Source organism: Pituophis catenifer, unplaced genomic scaffold (assembly GCF_029215685.1).
Source record: "Pituophis catenifer annectens isolate HBS135680 unplaced genomic scaffold, rPitCat1.0.hap2 SCAF_3, whole genome shotgun sequence".
NCBI classification, from domain to species: domain Eukaryota; kingdom Metazoa; phylum Chordata; class Lepidosauria; order Squamata; family Colubridae; genus Pituophis; species Pituophis catenifer.
This window is the reverse complement of record NW_027256883.1, coordinates 17,999,503-18,024,610: the sequence shown is the minus strand read 5'-3', so window position 1 is coordinate 18,024,610 and position 25,108 is coordinate 17,999,503. Positions and strand designations below refer to the sequence as shown.

The 25,108-nt window shown below is 40.9% G+C and overlaps 1 protein-coding gene across 1 annotated transcript in view; it reads right to left on the bottom strand.

The window, feature by feature from the left end:
* SAMD12 (sterile alpha motif domain containing 12) overlaps positions 1-25,108 on the bottom strand; it is a 317,116-nt gene that overhangs the window by 282,195 nt on the left and 9,813 nt on the right. The window contains exon 2 of the mRNA XM_070942042.1: positions 821-996. Within this exon, the coding sequence (XP_070798143.1) occupies positions 821-996 (176 nt within the window). The remainder of the gene's footprint in view (positions 1-820; positions 997-25,108) is intronic.

Genomic DNA, 25,108 nt, shown 5'->3' with positions numbered 1-25,108 from the left:
TGAAGCTATCAGCTGGGTGGTAGATGTTTTTGGGAGTAGCACCCATATTCTAGAACAGTGATGGCTAACCTTTTTGCCATCGCGTGCCAAAAGTGGGGGGGAACGTGAGGGGGTCGCGTGTGTGTGTTCCCACACCCATAATTAAATGTGTCCTGCCCCCCCATACTCCCCCGTGATGGCACAGTGGGACAGGTAGGCCCGTTTTTTGCCCTCCCCAGGCTCCAGAGGCTTTCTTGGAGCCTGGGGAGAGCAAAAACGACCTTCCCCACCCCCTGGAGGCCCTCCGGGTTCCGGTAGGACCGGAAGGCCCGTTTTTCACCCTCCCCAGGCTGTGGGGTCTTTCTAGGAGCCTGGGGAGGGCAAAAACGGCTTCCCCCCCCCGAGGCCCTCCGGAGGCAGGAAACAGCCAGTTTCCCAACTTCCAGTGGGACCAGAAGGCCCGAAAATCAGCTGGCCGGCGCGTGAATGCGCACTGGAGCTGAGCTAGGGCAATGCTTGTGTGCCTACAGATATGGCTCTGCGTGCCACCTGTGGCACGCGTGCCATAGGTTCGCCATCACGGTTCTAGAACATGCTTTTTCTTTTAGCGCTAATCCTCCATGCATTTTGCAGTGCTTTGAAGACCATTCAGGTCAAGCATACCTCTGATTTGGGGTGACTGTGGGTGAGCATCCATTATTTTGATTACATACTGTGAGTTTCAACCTTGTTTGGGGTATTTTTTTTCCCCCATCTTGTATACAGACCAGAATTTGTCACAGCTTACAAATATTGGGGAAGAAGGCAGAGAAGAAAGAAAGAAGCATGGTATATTACCCACCTTAGATGCTTCTGATTCCAGGGACTGTCTTTGGAGAGTTTCTTTCAACTCAGGCAACTTAGAGGTTTCTTTCTTAAGTGAGGTTGGTTCCACTCGCTCACCTTCAAGTTGCAGGCTAATTCCTTCAGTACACACAGAGAGATCGATACCATTTGGACTGAGGCTGCAGTGGATAGCTGAGAAAAGGAATTAGAGCGAGTTTAGAAGATAGAAGAGAAGGAAATGCTGTTTTTTTAGTTGTTGTGCCATGTTCTATCCTGCACATCTCCAGCATTCCTCACAAAGGAATGGCACTGTGATGTGTGGGTAGTGATATCAACCAGGAGCCAGGGGTGGGCTGCAGGGGTTCAGGAGAACCTCTAGCTAAGATTCTCTGCAGTTCGGAGAACCCCCAAATCCACTCCTGGCTGGCCCTGCCCAGCCCACCCCAGCCCTCCCAGGAGTCCTCAGACAGTCCGTTTTGGATGTGAGGTAAGTGCACGGAACACGCGGAGGGAGGGCCTACCGGAAGTTCGGGAAGGCTGGAAACGGGCCTGTGGAGGGCCTCTGGAGCCTGGGGAGGCTGTTTTCGCCCTCCCGAAAGCCTCAGGAGCCCGGGGAGGGCAAAAACACCCCCCCACCACGGTGCAGGAGGCCAACTAGGCCACGCCCACCATGGCCACACTCACCCAGCAACCAAGCAGAGAACCCTTTGCTAAAAATTTTTGAAGCCCACCTCTGCCAGGAGCTATCTGAGTTTGCAATTTTGTGGGGCCGAATGATTGTACCCTATGGTTGCACAAAGTTGATCAAGGATGCCCTGGAGTTGATGTAGCCTGACAAGATGCGTATTCCTACAAAGTCCATTTTGAATGGTTCTAGCAATTTAAAAAGTGAAATGGGTGAGCTAAGCACAAAAAAAAAGACAAAGAGGTGATCTAAATTGGGGGGGGGGCTATCTATTATGGATGACTCTGGAGACCCCAAAAGGAATGCTGCTGCCACCCACCCACCCCCTCCATTTTTTGAACTGCTGTTCCCCTTAGCCCAGGGGTGGGCAACTGTGGCCTTTTTACAACCTGGGGACTTCAACTCCCAGAATTCCTGAGCCAGCTTCGCTGTCTCAGGAATTCTGGGAGTTGAAGTCCACAGGTCATAAAGGGGCCATATTTGCCCACCCCTGCCTTAGCCAAAAGAGGGTATTAGTACTAGTACTGTTCTTGCAACTGTTATTATCTTTCATGCAATAATATAAAGGGAGTCCTCAACTTATAACCTTTGGTTAGTGACCTTTCAAAGTTACACGGCACTGAAAAAAGTGATATATGACCATTTTCCACATTTATGACGGTTGCAGCATCCCTTTGATCAAAATTTGGATGTTTGGCAACTGGCACATAATTACAGGTCATGTGATCCAGTAGTGGGTTTCAATTTTGTTCGCTACCGGTTCGAGCGCGGGCATGCAGGCGCTTGCGCAGAGACGTCCAGGCGGGTGGGCATAGCCTCCCACCGCCACTACTGGTTCACCCGAGCCAGGGCGAACCAATAGCAACCCCCCACTGATATGATCACCTTTTGTGACCTTCTGACAAGCAAAGTCAATGGGGAAGCCAGATCCATTTAACAACTGTGTTACTAACTTAACAACTGCAGTGGTTCACTTAACCACTGTGGCAACAAAGGTCATAAAATGGGGCAAAATTCACTTAACTGTCTTGCTTAGCAACAGAAAATTTGGGCTCAATTGTGATCATAAATTGAGGATTAACGGTATTATAGAGCACTCAAGAAAATTTCTCACATGAATGCATTGGCAAAAATCGTAATTTATTTCTACTGAAAAGGAAATAGGCACAAGAACATGTTTCTCTTGCACATTGATCACGTTCTGTGGCTGAAATACTGTGAGGGGTACATCACCTAGCATTCTCTTGGTGTTTTGGGTTTCTCTAATCAGGGAGCAGTATTCAGGGATTATGGAAATTGAGATTCAAAATACCTGAAGAGCCTTTAGTTGCCTACCCTAACACCGTTTTCCTAAGAACGCCAATTACTTTGGAGATTACTCTGCTGCCAACTTCGAGTCGGTGCATTTCTGAGTGGCAGGCAAGAGGGAAGTTATTTTATCCATGGCTAACCAAGCAAAGCTTCCAAAGACTGGCACCTCATTGAGACCAAGCAGAGAATGTTACTGAGGCTGGGAAACAAAAGAGGATATTTCAAAACACGGCTAATAAAAAAAAAGAGACAGATGCACCAGTGCCAGCTTTATTCTGGGCAAAATGGCATTTGCTCTTTAGAATGGAATAACAGAGTTGGAAGGGACCTTTTGAGGTCTTCTAGTCCAACCCCCTGCTTAAGCAAGAAACCCTATACCGTGATGGCTAACCTTTTCTGGACCAAGTGCCCAAAGCGTGCGCGTGTGCCTGACCCCCAAATGCAATGCACACGCGGCCCCCACTTGCACACTGACACTATGCGCATGTGCCCCTGCATGTGCCCTGCCCTGCATGCACACCCCACACACATGCGCCCCACCCCCATGTGCATGCGCAGTCTTGCATGTGCCCTGCATGCACATGCATGCATGCGCAGCCCCACACATACACCCTGCCCCCACACGTATGCATGGCAGAGACCTGAAGACAAGTTGGCTGGCGGGAGGTGCACACATGCACGGCGGAGCTGGACTGGGGTGACGGCTCACGTGTCCACAGAGAGGACGCTGTGTGTCACCTCTGGCATGCATGCCATAGGTTCGCCATCATGGCTCTATACCATTTCAGACAAATGGTTATCCAACCTCTTCTTAAAAACTTCCAGTCTTGGAGCATTTCAAACTTCTGGAGGCAAGTTGTTCCACTGATTAATTTATTCTAACTGTCAGGAAATTTCTCCTTAGTTCTAAGTTGCTTCTCTCCTTGATTAGTTTCCACCCATTGCTTCTTGAGAATTCTTGAGGTGCTTTGGAGAACAGCTTGACTCCCTCTTCTTTGTGGCAGATATTGGAACACCGCTGAGATATTGGAACACTGCTATTATGCCACCCCTGGTCCTTCTTTTTATCAAACTAAACATACTCAGTTCCAGCAACCCTTCTTTAATTTTGCATTCAGGGAAAAAGAGGTTCAAGCAATTCTGAGACACCACCTTAATGCATTTGCTCATGAATGAGGGTGGAATTTTGCTTATTCACCTTCCAACATCCTGTATCCTAACTATTTCTTTCTTGATGCTAAACCTGATTAATGAAGCTCTGTGTAAGGTTTGCTTCCCTGGCCAGGGTCTGCTGCTAAGGTTTTGACAGAGTACGTTTTTCACTTATAGTGATTGCATATCTACCAGTTTTAATCTTTAAAACAGTTATCTTGAATAACTGCCTTGGAAAGAAAAAATATTTTAAACCAACAACAAAAAAAAAGACTGAGTAATAATTGCACATAGACATAGCACAGAAATACACATTTCAGATTCAGGATCAGGAAAGCCTTACTAGCAGACCCTCTTATCTTTCTGCAAGAGCTTGAAGATCTGGCTTTGCTGATTGGCCTGATTGGACAAATAGGGGAGTTCCATAATGGAGATGGCTCCTGGATTGAAGGCAGAGCCCCCTCCTTGTTTTCTGCTCTTCACCTGCCCATTTGGGGGGGGCAGGGGTGGGATTCAGCCAATTTGGATCGGTTAAGGCAAACCAGATACTAATTTTACATCTGGTTCACCGAACCAGTAGTTGCAAGGATTAGCTGGCCCACAATCTGCAGTTTGATCCAGACCAGCTCAAGATTGACTCAGCCTTCCATCTTTCCAAGGTCAGTAAAGTGAGGACCCAGAGTGCTGTAAAGCACTATGGGGTGACATATAAGTCTAAATACTATTGCTATTGCCAATGTATTATTCTTGTCATCATTGTTTTTATTGTTCTATTATTTTACTACTGTTCTGTTTACATTCACCGGAGAACGCAATTATGCTGGGAAGAGTTAGCAGTAAAAGGAAACCAGGCTGCCAAAGAACACGATGCTGGATATCATCAAAGCTGACACCAGCCAGAGAATAGAAAAATTCAAAAGAAGTAATGCAAGATTGCCTTGGTAGTACAGTGGTTTAATGCACCCTGTTATTAACACAGCTGCCTGCAATTCCTGCAGGTTCGAATCTTACCAGGCTCAAGGTTGACTCAGCCTTCCATCCTTTCTAAGGTAGGTGAAATGAGGACCCAGTTTGTGGGGGCAATAAGCTGACTTTGTATAAATATACAAAAGTATGAAGGCTATTGCTTAACGCATTGTAAGCCGCCCTGAGTCTCCGGAGAAGGGCGGCATATAAATCAAATTTAAAAAAAAAAAACAGATTGGAAGGGGTGGAGAGATCTGGGCCAAGAGTCAGATACAACTCAATGGATAACATCATCATCATCATTATCCTGTTTACAAGTTCTTTCATTTTCCTTTTTATTATTGTAAACCGCCTAGAGTAACCCCATGAGGAGATAGGCTGCAGATGAATTTAATAAAATAAAAATAAATAAATAAAATCCCCAAAAGATACCCCCTCAGACCCACCAGCCTGAGAATCAGAGTGTTTCAGGCTGAGCATCTTGGCTTTTGGCTTGCCTGTCACACTGAGTGAAGAGGAATTGTTTTGGGCCATTTATAAAATATATAATATAGTTTAATGTATACAGCTATACAACAAACTTCCTTTATTTTTTAATATTTGTTTATTATATCTTGTGGGACCGCATTAATAATATATCTATCTCAGCATCTACTTCTGTCCTACTATCGCAGCACCATTGAGGGTGTCCTGACATACGGCATTCTTGCATGGTATGGGAGCAGCTCTGTAGCGGACAGAAAAGCTCTACAGAGAATCATTAAAACTGCCCAGAATATCATCGGACTCCAGATGACATCTTCAAATCTCGCTGTTTGAGGAAGTTGCATAACATTCTCAGAGACTCTTCCCATCCTGCTTACAATCTTTTTGGGCTGTTGCCTTCTGGCAGAAGATACAGAACAATTAAAACTCGGACCGCACGTTTTCTGAATAGTTTTTATCCCAGAGCTATAATTGCACTCAACAATGAACTAAAGGGCCACCATCAGTGAGCTGTTAGACAGCATTACTTGGTATGTTGTGTGGATGTTTGGATGGTTTAGGGGTGGGGAATTTGTGGTGATTGGAAGTGTGTTTGGGGATTGTTATGTGTGTTGGTCCTGGTCTTTGGGTGTTAAGTGAATTTCGTTGTACGGGTATACTGTGTATACACGTACAATGACAATAAAGTTATTATTATTACTAGCTATCCAAGCTGCATGTGGGTTGGAAACGCCTGGTCCAAATATTCAAACTTTCTTTTTTATTGAAGACAACATCATGTGCTTTATTAAAGCCACTCATGTGATGTCAGCTCCATTGTGTAGGCCAGACTAAGAAATTAACTCCCTCAAAGGCTAGAACTACTTGGCTATAATAACAGAATCTTGCAATTCTGACTGCATTACTTCCCACTTCCCCTCATACTTGTGTGAATTAGGGAGGTGCCTGCTTGAATCTTTTACACGTCTTCTTTTGGATTTAAGCCATGTTTTTCCTTTGCTGCTTTGGTAATGAATCTGGCCTATCTGTCAAGATCATCTTCCTTACTCTCTACACATAATTAATGAACCACTTTCCTCCATTTGCAGCAAATAGGTTTCATAGACTATTTTTGGGCTAGTAATCTGGCTGAAACTCTCTGCCTGGCAAAGATACAGAATGAAGGGAGGAAAAATAGCCAGCATTTGTTGATCCAATTTCTACTGAGACCACCTAATCCAATATTTACTCACTTCTAACATTGTCAGCTAAAAGTAGGAACATATAACAAGAAAAGATCTGCACCCAAATCCAACAAATAAAATGATACTGTTGTTCTTTACTTTGCTCATTGAGCCAAGGAAAATACAAAGACTAGGCTTTATAAAACCAAGTTGTAGATCTTTCAAAAAGAGATGAAATAATGATGATGGGGAGTCTTCAATTACCCCAACATCTATTGGGAGACAAACCAGCAGTGAAACCTGGCTGGATCTATCTGGCTCGTACAAATCAGTAGCACCAGTGGTGGAAGGCTCCTCCCACCCGTCAGGATGTCATTACGTCCCATTTTTGACCCTCTGAGCATGTGCAGAAGGCTCTGTGCATATGCAGAAGAGGCGCACATGCTCACATTTCCAAACCACTAGCAAAGGTAAGGGCATTTCACCGCTGAGACAAACATTACCAATTCCTGACTTTTCTTGTTGACAGCTTTCTCCTTCAGAGGATAAAGAAAGAGAAAAGGAAAATCATTTATCCTTGATTTGAAAACCAAATGAATCTTTTAATAGAAGAGAATATCTGTAGCTCAGGGTCAAACTGTGGAGTCCTTGGTGTTCTCTGAGCTGGGTATTTGCTTGAAGATGTATCATTACCAAAGTAGGTAACATCATCAGTGTAAGTTATTGCTGATGATATTATCTAGTTGGGTAATGAAATGTCTACAAGCAAACAACCAAGTTCCACATTCATTAGCACTGATGATGTTATCTAGTTAGGTCATGAAATATTTGAAAGCAATCAATCAAATTCAAAGAATACCAAAGATTCTAGATGAAACTTTTCCCAGAATTGGGCATTACCTATAGAGTAGAAAAAAATGAGGAAAAGATGCTTAATTATCATGATCCCTACATGCACACAAAATCCCATTTTGTCCTTCAAATCCATAACTCTATATAACCTGTGTGTGTGTGTGTGTGTGTGTGTGTGTGTATTTGTTTTCTGAGGTTTTGCTCCTAGAAGCACGAAGCCGTAAACACCAGCCTGAAGATGACGAATGAGACTTCATCGAAACGTCACCAAGACACTTCCAATTTTACACGGGAGAAAACCCGAATAACCCGAATATATATATTAACCAACAAGGGAGTGCTAGTTAAGGAAGTAGAAGCAGCAGAAAGGATATAATGACATGAAATCTTGAAAACAGTGAATTTCAATAAACAGAAAGCATGATAAAAAGATATCATGACAAAATAAATTAATGGCAGAAATTGCCCCAATCCTGCTAGTCTTCAGGAAAGCTTTGGGCTAGGATACCAAATGAATATACTTTGGGATGTGAAATATGCCCTTGGTGTGCTTCAACTATGTGTTTGGTATATTTCTTTGATTTTCATTGTTTTGAGGAATGCTGTAATTTTGATTTTGCTATTGAAAGCCATCTGGAGTTGCATTTTTTGCAACTTGGGTGGCTTTATAAATTCTTCAATAAATAAATATTAAATTAATAATGGGAAAGGAAATGTCAAGAATCTTAGGAAGGAGAGACTAATTCCCATGTTGGCTTCTAATGAAAAAAAAGGAAGTTCTTTAATACTTCTAACATTTCCTATTTGGACAGCTCCATCCTTTATTTCTTAAGACCTAAAAGGTTCTCTTTTTTATCCTTCCTGTAGAGCATAAAGAACAAAAGTTCCTATTTTGTGTCATTCTTCTTTACATAAAGGGGAAAAATTGTGTAGACACTGACAAGCTACTAATATATTGGTGAAATTATCAGAAATTTGTAAGCTGGTAGGAAAATCCATTTAACTATATAAAGACTAATGCTAAATAAGTAAATAATTTCCTGACCAACCATATTAAAGAGGAGAAAACATCTAAGCATTGATTATGTATCCTTTTAATGCTTTTCAATACTTGCATGATCCTTTTCCATGATCCAGAGTCTGTTGGAGTTGGGGGACTAATAAATTCTAAATTAATAAATAAGGCACTCACTATTTTGAAGGTATAGGTCAGTGATGGCTAACCTTTTTGCCATCGCGTGCCAGGAAGGGGGTGGGTGGGGGAGGTTCCCACGTGAGCGTGCCCACACCCATAATTCTATGCACCCTGCCCCATGCATGTGTGCGTGACCCCCCTCTCCCCCGCTCCTGGCACGCGATGTCCCGGTAGGCCCATTTTTCTGTCTCACCTGGCTCCAGATCCTCTCTATGCATCTGGGGAGGACGAAAACTGCCTTCCCCACCCCACCCCCAGTCCCTTTCCTTACTTCTGGTGGGCCCAGAAAGCCCCAAAATTAGCTGGCTGATGCGTGCATGCACGCCATAGCTAAGCTGGTGTGCCAGGCGACATGGCTCCACGTGCCACTTGTGGCACGGGTGTCATAGGTTCGCCATCATGGGTATAGGTATAGCGATGGCTAATCTTTTCTGGGCTGAGTGGCCAAAGCGCACACGTGTGTGAATGTGCACACCTGAACCCCCAAAATGCAATGCACGCACGGCCTCTACACATGCCCCCTGCCCCCATGCATGTGTACACAGCCCCCCACATGCCCCTGCCCCCACATGTGCCCCACCCGCCACGCATGTGTGCATGTCCCCCCATATGCATCCCGCCCCCTGTGCATGCGCGGCAGAGACCCAAAGACCAGCTGGCCATTGGGAGGCACACGCGCATGCGTGGTGAAGCTAAAATGGGGCGACAGCTTGTGTGCTCACAGAGAGGGGCTTGTGTGCCTCCTCTGGCACGCGTGCCTCCTCTGGCACACATGCCATAGGTTCCCCTTCATGGGTATAGCATCTACAAAAAGAGAAGATGGCCAAAGAACATGAGGCAGATCCAGAAGAAGATAGACAACCATGACACACTACAATTGCATAGCATCAAGTAACAAAGATTGAGGCCATCAGATGTGCAAGAAACAGAACTCTACATTCCTCGACAACCAAAATAGTAAAAGAGGAAGTAAAGAAGAAGAAGACTTTTTGATTAATTTTATCACAGATAAAGAGTAAATTAAACTTTCTCTGACTTTTCCTTTTATGTATTGATCTTACTAAATTCAGGATGAGATGGACTCTTCCTGATACGGAGGATTTCCTTGGGTGATTTATTATCTTTACTGACCAAATCTTAAGAAATCAATACTAAAGACATTTGGATATGATTTCAATTTCCTGGAAGATATGAAGACTGCATCAGGGCCTCATATTAAAACAAAATTGTGCAACTGTAAAATAACCCCCAAAACACATAACTTGATGTTACTCCTCTATATTATTACACTTATAACATACCAAAGCTAAGATTCTTCACTACATTTTTTTTGGAGTCCAATGAATGTGAAAAAAATATTTTATTGAATTAAATTAATTGTAAATTTATAGGATACAGTTCAACATACTTTAAAACCCCAACCACTAATTTGTTGAAATATAATATTTCAATTATCAGCAATATTCAAGTACCCAAGGATACGGCAGGAGGGGTTAGTTGATACCACATGTATCATGACACACAAATGATGTGAATTATATAACTACAGAATGTCAATTTTTTATGAAAATTGAAATAAAATTCCATTCCCCTTCACTTGCAGTTTTTAAGCTAGGAAAACCTACTGCACTATACTTGAAACAGGAACTAAATGTCTTCCATGCTATCAAAGGGGTCAAATCCTATCTGTTCCCATAATGGCTTTTGAGATAAATCTGTCACTTAAATTCTGTAAGGAAATAGAGGTCAAACTGTCAGCCCAAATCTCCTACGGAAGTTATAATTTAGACTTAAAAAAAAAAAAACCTTTAGGAGTTCAGCCCATCTTTTAAAAACTCTGAAACTATTTCATCCTTCCCAGTCTGCCATGACAGCCATTTTACAAACAGCCAAATCCATTTGTAACAACCATTTTGTGAGCGGTCGCATCTCCAGATATTAATGACCAATAATCTATCCAAAAACATTGCTCGATAACTGAAAAGTCTGCAGGTATCTGGTTCCTGCTCTTTTCCTTTTTTTGAAGATGGGGATGACAACTGCTTTCATCCTGGCTTCTAAAACCACAGCAGAATAACAGAGTTGGACTTGGAAGGGACCTTGAAAGTCTTCTAGTCCAAGCCTCTGCTGAAGCAAAAGACCCTATACCCATGTCGCCTGGCACGCCAGCTTAGCTATGGCATGCATGCACGCGTCAGCCAGCTAATTTTTGGGCTTTCTGGGCCCACCAGAAGTAAGGAAAGGGCCTGGGGGTGGGATGGGGAAGGCTGTTTTCGCCCTCCCCAGATGCATAGAGAGGATCTGGAGCCAGGTGAGACAGAAAAATGGGCCTACCGGGACATCGCGTGCCAGGAGCGGGGGAGAGGGGGGGTCACGCATACATGCACGGGGCAGGGTGCATAGAATTATGGGTGTGGGCACGCTCACGCGGGAACCTCCCCCACCCACCCCCTTCCTGGCACGCGATGGCAAAAAGTTAGCCATCACTGCCCTATACCATTTCAGAAAATTGGTTATCCAATCTCCTCTTTAAAAAACCCCAGTGATGGAGTACCTCCAACTTCTGAAGGCAAGCTGTTCCATTAATTAATTGTTTTAATTGTCAGGAAGTTTCTCCTTAGTTCTAGGTTTGATTAATTTCCACCCGTTCCTCTTGTTCTGCCTTGTGCTTTGGAGAATAAGTTGAGACCCTCTTCTTGGTGACAGCCCCTTAGATATTGGAAGACTGCTATCATGTCACCCTTAGTCCTCCTTTTCATTAAACTCGACATACCCAATTCCAGCAACCGTTCTTCAAACGTTTTAGCCACCTAATATCATCTTGGCAACTGTCAAGTATTTATGATTGTTGCAGCATCCCAGGGCCATGTGTTCAACATTTGTGACCTAGCCAGCTTCTGGCAAGCAAAGACAGTCTGGGGAAGCCAAACTCACTTAACGACCACGTGACTCACTTAACAACATGGCAAAGAAGATGAAAAATCAAGCACCACTCATTTAACAACTGCCTTGCTTAGCCACAAAAATTCTTGCTAATTATGGCCATAAATTGAGGACTACCTATAAAGAAAGAGTGGGAGGAGGGAATTCATTGATCTTACTTAATCTTACTTAATTGCAAATAACACCCCCCCACACACACACACACACCACCAAAGAGCATACATCAATTGTTCCTTGTAAATGGGAACATTTATAATGTTCCTTCAACTCATGTTCAATTCATTGTTCATTTAAATTAAACAGTAATAATGTTCAACCAGAACATGCAACACTGGCTCTCTTCCTTGCCGAATGCTCATTACTTCAACTTTCAGGCTGCCTTCACCCACCATTTTAAACACATTTCACATTTTCTGATTTTTAGATTATTATTCATTTATAGTAGACAATAAGCCCTAAGCCATGCATTTTAGATGTGGAGCAATTTCTCTCTGTCCAGATTTATCCAGGATTCCCAGATGATTGCTTGACTCTCAGAGAAGCCAAAAGAGAGAGAGAAAGAGAGAGAAGGAGGGAGAGACAGACAGATAGACAGAGACACACAGACAGACAGACAGAAAAACAGACAGACAGACAGACAGACAGACAGACAGACAGACAGACAGAGTCCAAATCAAACCAAACTGCAGATAAACAGACGGATTTGCAATTGGAGTAGGTGACATTACATTCCTACATTAGCAAAAAAAATTACTAGCTAAGCAATTCACAATTTCCCCAGAGATGCAAAGATTTGTATCATAATTTAAATCAAGTCACGGTGTTTGTCACATCACTAATGAAAAAAAAATTGAAACAAATTATCCTTCTAGTTATATCCTAAACTTCTAACTGAAATTCTGGTGGGATTTGGGGGTAAAATAAGTAAGTAAGTAAGTTTAAATTAATGTGAGTTATATTGAGGCCTCCCTAATTCAAAGTGAAGCTAAAATTTAGTCGTATTGAAGTAAATAAACCTAAATCAACCCTAATCCAAATAATTCCATTTAAATTAAATGTGACTAACTGTTTTTTGTCCAAGGGTTTTGGAAAATTGCTACCCTAAGGAGCAAGAGAAGCCATCTGACTGATGATTGATCGATCAATTAATTTGGCGGAAAACCTCTAGGCCATTATAAATGAAAATTCAGGGGAATAATTCATAATTACTGAGTTACAAATTTAGAAATGAGAAGGGTTTACCACGGAAAAGCAATATCCAAAGCGTTTCCTGATGTTCCACTCTGAACAGCAAATAGTTTCGTTATTCAAACTCTACTTCAACTGTCCCTCAGTCGTACACTGACTGAGAATGATTGAAGTTGCTTTCTACCATATTAGGAAGTCATTAGATTTAGACATTCATCAAAAGATATTGATAAACTGGAATAAGACCAGAAAAAGAGATGGTGAAAGGACCAGAAACCATGTCCTATGAGGGGTTTAAGAAACCTAGGGATAAATGGATAAATGGATAAATAAATATCAGAATCACATGTATAGATAGTAAATAAAAAAGGAAGAAAAATGGATATACAAGAAATGAATACTGATGCGGAAATGTTGGAAAGAAGAAAATTGTAAAAATTTCATTTTTTTGTTTTTGAAAAAACTGTTCAATAAAAATTGTTTTAAAAAGAAAAAGAAAAAAAGAAACCTAGGAATGTTTAGCTTGCAGAAGAAAAGATTGAGATAATAGTCCCAAAGGTGCTTTTTCAAGAGGCAACTGGACTTTCTTGTTTTTTCTTTTGAAGACGTTTCGCTTCTCATCCAAGAAGCTTCTTCAGCTCTGACAGGATAGTGGGGAATGGAAGGATATCCTGTCAGACCTGAAGAAGCTTCTTGGATGAGAAGCGAAACGTCTTCAAAACAAAAAACAAGAAAGTTTAGTTGCCTCTTGAAAAGCACCTTTGGGACAACCATGACCTGGATGACTGAGAATCTCTAAATTGAGAGAATAGCTATCATCAAATATCTGAAGGGCAATCGCACTGTGGAAGGTTTGAATTTATTCTCATTTGCTCCAGAAGGTAACAGGGTAAAATTTCAAGGATGCAGGTAGAAATTTAGACATTAGATAAAGCTACTTGACTATAAAAGTTGTCCATTAATGGAGTAAGTTACGGCATGGAGTGTTTTCCTTTCCATCACTGAAGGTTTACAGAGGCTGAATAATAATCTGTCAGGAATGATGTAGTGAATCCTGCATTGTGCAGGGGGTTGACTTGATGACCTCTTAGATCACTTCCAAATCTATTGTACATGTCCAAAATTCTATATCTAAACAAAGACTGCATCCAGTTGGACAGCTAGCACTATCCCAGCCTCTGCTATTCAATTATACACATTAGATTGCAATAAACCTGAGCTAACAATCTTTTCCAGATCCAGGTACTAATACACAATATCAGAAGATGCTCCAGGTAGCTATTGTTGGAAAAATAATGAAATATTGCTAAATTTATTTTATTTATTTATTTATTTATTTATTTATTTATTTATTTATTTATTTATTTATTTATTTATTATTTAGAATTTATATACCGCACCTTCTCCCAAGGGACTCAGGGCGGTGTACAGCCAGATAAAAACATACAATACAAACATTAAAAACAATTAAAAGGATATATATTAATTTGGCCCCAATTTAAGATAACAAACCAATTAAAAATATTTAAAAATATGTTAAAAAATATGTTAAGCCAGCCCGGCTTGCTGAAAAAAGAAAGGTTTAAGGGCACGGCAGAAGGCACCGAGGTCTTGGATTCTCCTTATCTCTGGGGGCAGCAGATTCCAGAGGGTCAAATGAACAAATCTTATGGAATAAAACTTTGCATGATGTTTTCCAATGTGCAAAATTTTAAATATTTTAATTTTTATTCCATTTTGGGTATTGGCCTTGGTTTCAGGCACAATAGGATAAGTTAGGACGGGTATATATATTTAAATCACACACATTTTGATTTACACACAACATTATGATAAAAGAACTTCTCAGAAGATGGAAAAGAAAGCAATTATGTTATACTAAGGATATTGTTATGGGATTTTTAAAAATATTTTTTACGTAGCATCAAAACATTATTTAAGAAATAATATTCCCATTATTTTTAAGAAAAACAAATTCTAATTCAGAATAGAGAGTAGAGCTGGAAGGGACCTTGGAGGTCTTCTAGTCCAACCCCCTACTCAAGCAGGAGACCCTATACCATTCCAGACAAGAAGCTGTCCAATCTATTCTTAAAAGCCTCTGGTGATGGAATACCAACAAGTACTGAAGGCAAGACATTCCCCTGGTTAATTGTTCTCACTGTTAGGAAGTTTCTCCTTAATGCCTTGAGTTTCCATCCATTGTTTCTTGTCCTGCCTTCTGGTGCTTTGGAAAATAAGTTGACCCTCTCTTCTTTGTGTCAGCCCTTCCAATACTGGAATACTACTATCATGTCACCAGGGGTGAAATCCAGCAGATTCTGACAAGTTCTGGAGAACCAGTAGTGGAAATTTTGAGTAGTTCGGAGAACCAGCAAATACCACTTCTGGCTGGCCCCAAAGTGGGGTGGGAATGGAGATTTTGCCGTATCCTTCCCCTGGACTGGGGTGGAAATGGAGATTTTGTAGTATCCTTCCCCTGCCACGCCTACCAAGCCATGTGTCAACTTGCAAAGCTTTCAAGTTGCCATGAGCAGGAGGGAGGGAGAACTGAAGTGAATTCCATACATTCTTTCTGACCGCAATCAGAAGGAGGGCGTTAGGTTTCACAGCCAGCCAAAGTGGTTAATTGGAGAATGTGATTTATGACATGGCCAGAGAGGAGGGGAGAGACAGGGTCATAGGGGAACGTAAATCTACATAGGATCAGTCCTAACTGCATCCCAGTATTGCCGGAATGTTGTTCCTAATAAATGATTATACTTCCTTTGAAGTTTGGATCATGGCTCATGAATTAATTAGGGCATCTTTCGGAAACTTGACACCATGCCCACCAAGCCACACCTCACCCACCAAGCCACGCCCACAGAATCGGTAGTAAAAAAATTTGAATTTCACCACTGCATGTCGCTGTGCACTGAAGACCCTGTTGTTCCGCCAGGCCGGGCTATCAACATAATAATTTTAAATTGGGGTATTTTAAATTTCTGGGGTTTTAAATTGAGCTGAATTTATTTAATAATTTTAAATTTTTAATTGATGTTTGTCTTGTGTTTTTAAATAGGCTGTACACCGCCCTGAGTCCTTCGGGAGAAGGGTGGTATAGAAATACTTATACTTATACTTATACCCCTAGCCCTTTCTTCAAAAACGAGAGCACATTCTTCAAAAATGAGAGTGCATTTGTGTGCTAGTCAAAGCATTCCTTAAATAATTAAATTATTGCTGAAGTAAATGTTAAAAATCAGCAAGTAGTGATAGGTTGATTAGCTTGATATTCTAAGATATTTAAATCATATCCCAGGAAAAAGGCAGCCCAGTAATACTAAGAATTATTCAGTCCAATTCTGTACTAATTTTGTGCTAATTTTGTGATCTCTTCCCACACATAGCAGATTTTATGCCATTTGAGGAAAGATAGGAAAATACAGGACAATGCGGGATTAAAATGCCCCTTTCTAAAAGGGGCTGCTGCGTGAATTCACAAAATGGAGTCATTTGCAGCAAGGTGAAGAGACACGGGGACACGTGCTATTCTGCCACCTTCAACTTCGCTGCATGTGAAGTCGCTTTCTTCCATTCCCAACCTTTCAATATATCGCATTAAGACTCTGAAAGCAAGTCTAAGTTTCACCTAAGGAATAAGATGAAAGCCGGTGGGCTTTTTGTTATAGAAGCAAAGTGGGTTATGCATCCTTTAAACCACAGAAGTACGACTCTGCTTCACTGCTCCGTGACTATGCCTTAATTACTGAAGCCTAAATAAACGGGAGAGAATAAAGGAGACATAAAGACACATGCAGGGAGACTCCTCTGTGAACTGATATTCAGAGGAGGGAGAAATATTGCACTTTATTTATTTTTAATTCCTTGGGGTGAATTGTTTGGGAACAGCTGTACCTTGGAGGTTGCAAAGTCTTACGAATACCAGCACACCTACGCAGCCTGTTAATGGAAGAAAAATAAAGTCTGGCCTATCCTGTTGTGAAGACACAGAGTTTGGTATGGTGGCTAAAGGTGCTGGAATAGGAATGGAGGGATTGTAAATTCTAACCCTTTCTTAAAAGTTAATTTGGGCCCAGCTGCTTTCTCCCTGTCCTAGAAAGAAGAGTGGCTAACCACTTCCAAAATGTTGTCAAGAAAACTTCAGAGACCAGTCTATGCTGTGTTCAGGAATCAAGATTGAATAGATTTCTTGAATAATCAAGAAATACCTAGATTGAATAGCCAAGAAGCAGATGCAGACAGAGATACTGTAGATTCAAGAGTGGAATTTGGGGGGCAAGTCAAAAAAAGCATAGCAATTGAAGTATTGAAGCGGACAAGAGATGATGGATAGATAATTTCTCTTTCTCCTTTTTGTTCTGATTTGCTTTCCCCTTTCTCTCTCTTTCTTTTCTTTTTTTAGGTAGGTAACTAGAAGTCAGGTAAGATAGAAAGAAACCGTTTTTTAGTAAAGGGTAACATGATTAAAAGTTAGAGTAAGTGATAGAAATAAGAGAAGGGGGAATATTAGTGTATACACTTTTATATAATAAAATAAAAGTAATAAGAGAAAATATAGAATAATTGAATAATGACAGATTGCAACTTAATATAATTGTGTATCATTATTAGAAATATATAAGTTGATTGAATGTAATAACTATGATTAATTTTACTAGTTTTATGTATATTAGAATGTATGACACCCAAGTGCCATACTGTTCACACATTGATTTGATATGCTTGTAAAAAAATAAAAAACTTGGGGTGGGGGGGGAAGGAATCAAGATTGATCTGAGAGGCTATCCAGTACCATAACACTGAATGTGCGTTTTCCACAATTAACAATTAAATATTCTGCACCATGATGTTTGCAAAGCAAATGCCAAACCTCTTATAGTATTTTTCCCCCTCTATCCAGTTTAGAAATTCACGGTTTTGCCAAATTGTCTTATTTCTTGAAAATGCTTAGAGCCAAAATGTGTTGCATCTTTCAATTTGCTAAATGGCAACTATTTCATCAGAAAAAAAATGTATGTTTCCCATCTTAGCAAAGATCAACCAAAACCCACATTAGATCATTCCAGCCTCATTCTCCAATCTGGAACGTTCCATATCTATTTTGGCTTCAAGTCTTAGAAATTCCAGTCTAATTTAATCTTTGCCCCTAGTAGGTGGCATACTTCCAAATGAAACATTGCCACAACCAGCCCATTTCATTTCTAGGGATATCTGTGCAATGCATTTATGCTTTATGGCAGTGTTTTTCAAACTTGGCGACTTTAGGATGTGTGGACTTCAACTCCCAGAAATCCCCAACTAGCCATGCTTAACTAGGGAATTCTGGGAATTGAGGTCTACACATCTTAAAGTTGCCAAGTTTGAGAAACACTACTTTATAGTATGCTAGCACCATATTTAACTCTCTCAAAGTAACTCTAATTTGTTTATTAAATTTAAATGCCACTCATCTTTCTATTCAAACAACTTTAATGAGCCTCATTTCTAAAGGAATGAGCCTTTCCATAAATAGATCCATATATATTTTAGAGGCAAAAGTTCAAAGCCTGTTATACTACATTTGCCCACTTAGTTCCTGGATGGGAAAACCATTAAAAATTCCAATTGTGACTAGACTGAGGGCTAAAAAAGTATCTCATATAAGGTAATGACAAACACTTTTGCACTGTTGTCAAGAAAACAACTGGATGTTTCAACAATAATTGATCTTGAATCAGAAAACATCCAGTTTTTTTGCATTTGATCTACTACAGTTTTAGGCTGGGTTCAGATTAAATTTAATTGGATTGGGTAAATTGTGGTTCAGTTAATATGGAACCTAACCATAATAATAATAATAATAGATGAAACATGTAACAGTGATACTCATTGTCATCGGGGCATTTGGTACCATGTCCAACAACAGCAAAGTCGAAACTGTTTCACATTTAATATGTGAATGCAGCAAAATCGCACAAACTGAGTACAAAGCTAGACGTGACCGAGTTGCTAAATTAATCCACTGGTCATTATGTAAAAAATACTACTTATCTGTATCCAAAAAGTCATGGGAACATAAAGTGGAAAAAGTTATAGAAAATGAGAAGGTGAAGATCTTGTGGGACTTTCGAATACAGACAGATCGTCACTTGGAACACATATCTGGACACCAGATATCACAGTTGTTGGAAACTGAAACGTACAATTTATTGACATTGTGGTACCAGGAGATGCCAGAGTCGAAGAAAAAGAACTGGATAAAATCATGAAATATTGCAACCTGGCCATCGAAACTACACGGCTATGGATGAAACATGTAAAAGTGATATCCATTGTCATCGGGGCACTCGGTACCATGTCCAAGAATTTTATAAGATACATCAACAAATTGCAGCTTCCTGCAGTAACACCAGTGGAACTGCAAAAAAATGCGCTACTTGGAACATCGTACATCTTAAGAAGGTACTTGGTTGATACCTAGGACACTGGCAGCAACCCGTATCAACCATTAGCACCAGACAATGGTATTTGTGATGCATTTTTGAATGTTCAGTTGACTGAGTTTCATGTTTAATGAATAAAAGAGATGATAATTTATTAAATATATATATGCCACCCAACTCCCAGCAATTCCTATTGCCTTAGCATGTTGTCAATCACAGATAAACCTCCAAATGGCCTCAATGACTGTCAGAAAGAATGCTAACAACCAAATGACTGCAACGAATGTACATCCTTCCATTTTCTACCATCCAGTCAAAACTGAAGAAGCTTCTTAGATGAGAAGCGAAATGTCTTCTAGCAACTGTCTTCCAGTTGCCTTTTGAAAGAAAGCATCTTTGGGATGTCAAGGCAAAAAGTACAATTTCTTGATTTGGCACTGTATTCAATTAATCTGGCTTTAGGGCTTTAAACCAACCATATTTAGAAGAATAAGTGTTTCACAGCTGAAAGTTCTCCGTGTCTACAAAATCTCCATTTCTAAATGATCAGCAATAATAGTCTACTGGAAAATAAGTAATACTATTGACTCTAAGGAGCAATACCTTTAGTGCTTAGATTTTTTTAAAAATACAGATATGAAATTCAATAACAGGTTATATTTTAATAGTGCTGTAATCTTTTGCATTTAAGAGCAAGCTGTTAATCCTTCTTTTTGTAGGAATTAAAATAACTAATTTGTTGGTTGGACACTGACAAAGAGTAATTCCACATCTCGTACAGCTTATTCATACCACGGCAGTCTATATTTGGCTAGGGGTTGCACACATCCCATTTATATAAAACTTCAATAGCAGCTTTTCAAACTTCAGAAAAAAAAAACTATGCATATAAAATTGTTGCTTTTGTTGCAACAAGGCTGTTTGCCAAGACCTATTTTTAATACCTAGTTATTGTATGTCTAATGGCTAATCATTACTCATTGCATGTTCTCTTGCAAAATATACAGCATACTCATCAACAGCAGAATGTAGATTTAATCTGCAGTCATTAAATTACAGAATAGGGGAATTACAGACAGCCATTACTGAATTACTGAATAACTAGCTAGTTAGATCAGTGGTAAAATCCTGCCGGTTCTGTCCGGCTCGCGCGAACTGGTAGTAGCGGCGGCACGTGGTTCGGCGAATCGGTAGCAGCGGCAGCATGAGGCTCCACCCAACCACCCGGACATCGTTACTTCCTGGTTTTAACCAGGAAGGCTTTGTGCATGCGCAGAGGATCAAAAATCGGACCTGACAATGGCGCACACATTTCCTATGGTAGGGAAGGTAAGTAGATTTCACCCCTAGTTAGATCCATCTTACCATCCAGAAAGTGGTTCTAATCAAGCTTTAGAAGGTACTGTAATCTTTGGGATATTTCTGCAAGAGAAATGGTGTACTAATGAAGAAAAATCTTTGGGTTTCCACTTGATAAATAAACTTTTCTCAAAAAACTTCAATAAAACAGCAGGATGTTTTGAGCTGAATGAACTGAAAAGTAGAAAAAAGAAAGGCCAGAACTGCAAAAGAAGGGAGAAAGAACTCTCTTTCTCTCTTTCAATAGCACAGTACAGTCTCTATACTACACACTTTAATCACCTTTTAAGGCCTCCCACAAAAGTCTTGAAGTTTGGTGAGATTTCCCATAAAACTGCAGTACTCAAGATAGCCTAGAATGAGCATGAGAAAGAAATATTATACATCTATAGTTTAGATACAGTCCAAGACTTCACACATATCTCCATTCACTGGACTCATATGGATGAGTTTGACTGTCAGAATTATGGATTTAAACCAGGGGTGGTGTCAGCACTTCAAGCTGCATTTACTGTAGTGCTGACATAAGAAGGAGAAGTGGAGACGTCTGGAAAGGGACGTTTGACTTTTCACCTACTTATTTTCCCTGGAGATAATATCCCCTAGGAGATGGGATGGAAGGGGGGAAATTCCTCTGACCTGGAGCAGTAGATTAGGGGTAGAGGGACTTGGAAGATGGCCAATGAGTGCAGGGGAGTGGGGAACAGAAAGGGAGGGTTTTGAGTCTGGAAGTCAGTGTTGCCTATGATGGAGTCGGAATTAGAATGTCGTGCTTAATAAATGGGAGTTTTTTTCATCAAAGACTTTGTTTGAAATGCAATTTATTTGAGATGACCTCGAAACCTGACAGGTGGTATTTAGTTACGTTCGCTGCTGGTTCGCAAATGTGAGCATGTACAGAGAGTCAAAAACTTGCATTAATGGGACATGATGATGTCCAGGTGGGTGGGCGGAGCCTCCCACAGCCGCCGCTACCATTCACCCGAACTGGATAGAACCAGCTGAATACCACCACTGATTTAAACTGACCCTCCGGAAAATGGACTATTTCCATACCTTTTTTTTCCTTTTAGGAATAGGGTGGGGTGGGGTGGGGTGGGGTGGAGAATAGAATAGAATAGAATAGAATAGAATAGAATAGAATAGAATAGAATAGAATAGAATAGAATAGAATAGAATAGAATAGAATAGAATAGAATAGAATTCTTTAAATGTACACTAACCAGCATATATTAAAATGAAATTTTGTTGCATTCAACTCTAAAAAGATAGCCATTATGCATATACCCACATATATAACACAGAGAAACATCACAGTCTTATTCGAATGTATACATATACATGGCGAAAGAAAAGAATCCTGTGAATTTACCAGATGGATGGCATAAGGAACAAAGCTGTTGCAGAATCTAGTAGTCCTGCTAGAAATACTTTGAAAGCTCCTCCCAGAGGGCAGCAACAGAAACAGACCATCAAGTGGGCGTGTAGAGCCTCTAACAATGCTTTGAGCTCTAAGCACATGGTGCTTATAAGCAATATCCTGAATGACAGGAAGCAAGCTTCCTATAATCTTCTTGGCTGTCCTTACCACTCTCTGTATGGACTTTCTATCTGAGGCACTGCAGCCACCAAACCAGACAGTAATGCAGTTAAAACGCTCTCAATCATGCCTCTGTAAAAAGTAGCCAGGACAGAAGCAGAAAGATGTGCTCTCCTCATCCGACCCAGGAAATGCAAAAGCTGGTTTGCACGCTTTACTAAAGATAACATATGAATTTGTATGGTTTATTGCACAAAAATTCTTATAAAGTTTACATTTTTAAAGTTTATAAACTTATTAGATCCTTGTTGCCTTCAAATACTTTGACAAAGCATTTGCAATGGGGATACAATAATAAGGAATTAGATACCTGATCTTTACATAGCTCTTGAAAGACTTGTGGCTAACATATACAGGTAGTCTTCGACTTATGACCATAGTCGAGTCCAAAATTTTGTTGGTAAGCAAGAAAGTTCTTAAGTGAATTTTGCCCCATTTTACAACCTTTCATGCCACTGTTGTTAAGAGAATCACTACAATTGTTAAGTTAATCACACAGCTGTTAAGTGAATCTGGCTTCCCCATTGACTTTGCTTATCAGGTCACAGCAGGTAAAATCACATGATTCCGGGACACTGCAACCGTCATAAATATGACTCAGTTGCCAAGCATCTGAATTTTTATCACGTGACCATGCAGAGGCTACATAACAACAGTCATAAGTCACTTCGAAACTTCACTGAATAAACTGTTGCCTTACAAAGAATAGGACAAAAGAGCAAACTAATATGGGATTTTAAAAAAAAGACCTATTATATTTCAATTACTGATAATGGACATCTTCAGGATCAACATTCAGGATCTTGGACTGAACCACTTGGAGCAGGAGAATGGAAATAATTCACTGATATTCAGTGTTAAAGCAGATTTCTCACAGTTTAACTAGCCCATTTGTTAACACCTGCCCTGACTATAGCTGCTTCTGGGTCATGCCCCATAAAATCAGTTGAAAAGCTGCTTCTGAGCGCAGCTGTGGCTCCTTCTGGGAAAAACAGAAAGCTTGAAATCTAAATTATCAGCATAGGTTTTGACTGCAAATGTTTTGCAAAACAAATCTGAGCTAAACAATCTGGGTGTAAATTGAAGTGTGCATACAACACTTGTACCTAAAAGCAAATTCAGGTGTGAAGTGTGAGGTGCTGTTAGAACTATAGCTTAAAAACAAGATGGAGATAATTGAGTATATAAGTTTTGCTTAAGTTAAAATCTGAGCCTCAAAAAAACAAACTCTATAACCCTTTATCTGGAGCCAATCCTACCGTTCTGTAGATAATGAGAAGTTGCTTTATCCCACCAAGGGTTTCCCTGAGTTTTCTGGAACCTTTTGCAGATATTGAGACTGACTGATTGACTGGACTGATTGACTGACTGGCTGATTGACTGTCCACCTGCCTGCCCTCCCACCCAGTGATGAAATTCATTTTTTTTTACTATCGGTTCTGTGGACGTGGCTTGGTGGGCATGGTGTGGCTTGTTAGGCGTGGCAGGGGAAGGATATTGTAAAATCTCCATTCCCATCCCACTCCAGGGGAAGGTTACTGCAAAATCCCCATTCCCTCCCCACTCCTGGGGTAAGGATATAGCAAAACCTCCATTCCCTCCCCACTCTGGGGCCAGCCAGAAGTGGTATTTGCCAATTCTCTGAACTACTCAAAATTTCCACTACCGGTTCTCCAGAACCTGTCAGAACCTGCTGGATTTCACCCCTGTTCCCGCTTCCTCCCTCCCTTCCTCCTGTCTTTCCTTGGCCACAACTCTTAAGGATGAATACAAGCTCTGGAATTCCAAGATTTCTACTCCAATTCCTGAAAGCCAGTCAGTGTGAGTTGGGTGGGTGTGTGTGTCCAATTTTCAGACCCTGCCTGGATAGGTCCTTGAAGTTTTCTTGGCAAAGTTTTTCAGAAGCAATTTGCCATTTCTTCTTTCCTAGGTCTGAAGAAAATGACTGGTCCAAGGAGTCACCCAGCTGGCTTTGTGCTTAAAGCAGTACTAGAACTCACAGTCTCCTGGTTTCTAGCCTGATGCCTTAACCCAGCCTTAACCCAGAACTCCCCAACCCTCTTTGGTATTGGCGACTGGTTTCGTGGAAGACAATTTTTCCACGGACCAGGGATGATGGTGGGAGGACAAGCATGCAACCAATATCCCTTCCATGCACAGTAGAGTTTGCGGCCCAGTTTCTAAGAGGCCATGGACTGGTAGCGGTCTGCAGACCAGGGGTTGTGGACCCCTGTCTTAACCATTACACCACACTGGCTCTCTGCCTATGTGAAAGGCAGTAAAATAATTCATGGAAGATCTCAAATTAGCACAAGGTAGACACCTTCCAGATGTGCGGAAACTACAACACCCAGAATCCCAAGGGAGCATGCCAACATGGGCTAGAAATCAGGCAGGGGTTGCTCCAACACAGCAGAAATGCAGAAAACCATCTTAACCAGGACACATGTGAGTAGAGGAGGGTGTCATTTTTTTTTTAATGGCAACTGCCCAGTTAAAGCCCATTCCTGTTTATAGATTTCATGCGTACATCACACATACACAAAGGTGGGGCTTTAATAAGTTGGCAACTGCCCTCTGAACTTATTCTTATTCTGCAGCTACCGCTGGACTTCTCGCATCTCCACTATAGGAATACAGTAACCAGTTCTTCTACTGTATCAAAGAGGAAAATAACAACAACATTTATGTTAACAAAGATCGCAAAACTGTCAGCTCTGACCTATTTCTTTCACTTCAACTAGAAGGAAACAAGCAACGCTACCTTCTAAAACCAAAACAGAAGCCTAGGTGGGCATGGCATGGTGGCCATGGCATGGCTTGGTGGGCGTAGCAGGGAAGGATATTGTAAAATTTCCATTCCCTTCCCACTCCAGGGGAAGGATACTATAAAATTTCCATTCCCACCCCACTCCAGGGGAAGGATACTATAAAATTTCCATTCCCACCCCACTCCAGGGGAAGGATACTATAAAA